Source organism: Phytophthora infestans, genomic scaffold (genome assembly GCF_000142945.1).
Source record: "Phytophthora infestans T30-4 supercont1.160 genomic scaffold, whole genome shotgun sequence".
Classification (NCBI taxonomy): domain Eukaryota; phylum Oomycota; class Peronosporomycetes; order Peronosporales; family Peronosporaceae; genus Phytophthora; species Phytophthora infestans.
Genome location: NW_003303599.1, coordinates 165,052 through 167,352, shown reverse-complemented (window position 1 = coordinate 167,352; position 2,301 = coordinate 165,052). Strand labels below are relative to the sequence as shown.

The window sequence follows — 2,301 nt, the reverse complement described above, 5'->3', positions numbered from 1 at the left end:
TCAGTGATCAGCTCATCGTCGCCAGAGAGGAGCAAGTTTACCGCCAGGCTCAGACGATGGCTGGCACAGCCCACCATCGAAACCTGCAGCAGATCGGCAACAGCACCGTTCACGGAGCAATTATCTCCGACAATGTAGACAATATTGGCTTTGCTCCGGCCATAGTAAGAGAGAATTGTGTCCAGAAACTTAACGTGACTGCGGGCTGTGTGGTCGCTGACCTCATCGTCGACAAGTGGCGCCATTGCGACCAAAATGTTCTGCACTTTTCCATCGTGGCGAAAGGATGCAAAGACTGCGACGTAATGCTCTAAACGGAAGGTCCACCCGTCAAAAATGATGTCAAACGACTTTGGCAGAATACCAGCGATCACAGTTTCAACTTCACGGACTAGTAGGCACATGTATTTCACGAGGCTGTCCGTCGAAAGGCTTCCAATCCTTACGTAGTTAGATGCCGCGTCTGTCTCACAGAACGAGAAGGGCAGATTGCACGAGAGCACAACGTCAATCCAAGAGAAGACTTTGTGAGTCTTGTCATCGACGAACCCAACTAACGTTTCCGTATTTGAGCTGGCGCTTGTCATGTCCGCAACGAAGTTTGTGTGCCACATGAAGACGTGGCCAAGTAGGTTTGTGTAGCCAGTGTTAGGCTCCATTCGGCGCTGGACACCACAGCGACACTTGTATACTGCAGTAGGCTCTTCATCATCGTCGAGTACAGCCGTGAAATAGAAAGATGACACTTGCTTCGACGTGAACGAATGCGTGCGGACCATCTTCTTCGACGTCTTGGCCTTCTTGGCTTTCTTTGGCGCTCTGGGCGGGGCGGAAGCTGCCTTTCGACGCGGCTTTGGAACGCTCCACGGGGTCTTCGCAGGCATCGTATTGAGTAGAGTAGACAATGGGCTGTGAGTGTATTGCTCCAGCTAAGAAATGCTAAATTGTTGGAGGATGATGCGCCATAAATCGATGAACGTGCTCCATTCGAAGAAGTGATTGTGAACCGGTCTCAGGAGACCGGTTCGCAATAGGGTTATCGGTGACACAGAGCACAAAACAAATATTGCAGCCCTTCTAAGCAAATCTAAAAATAAATAATTTATTGATTAAAATACAAAAGTATTTAATAAAAATAGTATTTTCGGAACCCCTGTAGGAACGCGATCTCGTTCGTCTAACGTTGCTGTGCTGATAAAACGCGAATGACTACGCAAGACGCAACGCGGTAATAACGGCAAACTCATGATAAAAGTTGGTCTATTGCTACGACTCAAAAGGTTCCCGTCTCGACTTCATAAAACTTCCAAACAACACCAAAACGACACTTTCAACACTCCCTTAAGCGGGGAGTAACTCGGCTGGAGCCACCGAGTCATTGGCGTGATAAACTCTTTGTGCCTTGAGTCGTACTTGCTCGTCGATCGCAACTTGAAGCGTCTTCGTCACTTGACGACGAGCAGCCACCATCGAGCGCAGTTTTCGATTCTCTGCCAACGCCGCGCCAAGTTCTTTGTCGCTCTTTTCTTCACGGACATATTGGAAGGACTCGGGGCGGTTGCTGTCCTTCGTAGGATCGTTGGCATGGAATGGCTTCGTGTCGCGATTGCTCAACTCACTTTTCAGTTTCTGCAGCTCACCAAGTTGACCCCTTAGGTACTTGATCTCGTCATTAGGACGCTTGCGCCATCGCGTCTTGGATCGGGTGTACGGAAACGGACGCCCTCCTCTGTCGGAGCGCTCTCTGCTGACACACTTGGGAGACAGTGGCTGCTCGAACAGGCTTAACAGATCACAGTCGCTCTCACTTGACGCGTCCGATTCGGTAACCGAGGCGTTGCTTGGAGATTGAATAGCCCCACCAAAACCATTCCAGGTCGGTTGAAGGCTCCAGGGCTCTTGTACGGTAGTATTCATCGCGGCGAGGGTAATTGGAGAATGACCAGACAGAATGGGTCCAAATAGTTCGTCAACGAGACTCACCTACACTTGCTGGGAAGTATATCGATTTCACTTGTATTGACATCAACACCATAAGGAGGCCAGGTAGTAAAGGCAAAGATCTTCAACACAGCAAGAAAGCATACAGAAGCTCACAATGCCCCACCCACATGTTCGTATTGACTAAAGAAACGCCACGTGCTCCATATACACATACAGCCATCGGGCAAAACATACATTGACCGCAAACACATTACTGGTAATAATCCATAGAGCGCGACGCTCGCACTGTACATGTATGCGGATGTGAACGTTACCAGTCCCCACAATCCTTGCTGATGGCAAGCCATTGTTTTCACC

General features: G+C 49.4%; 1 protein-coding gene across 1 annotated transcript; it reads right to left on the bottom strand.

The window, feature by feature from the left end:
* Window positions 1-49: 49 nt before the first annotated feature.
* Window positions 50-1,917, bottom strand: PITG_20539 (uncharacterized protein; the record flags this gene model as incomplete). Its single annotated transcript, XM_002895558.1, has 3 exons — window positions 50-83; window positions 550-929; window positions 1,414-1,917. The coding sequence occupies 3 exons, from the start codon at window positions 1,915-1,917 to the stop codon at window positions 50-52; spliced, it is 918 nt and encodes a 305-aa protein (XP_002895604.1).
* Between the last annotated feature and the right edge of the window lie 384 nt (window positions 1,918-2,301).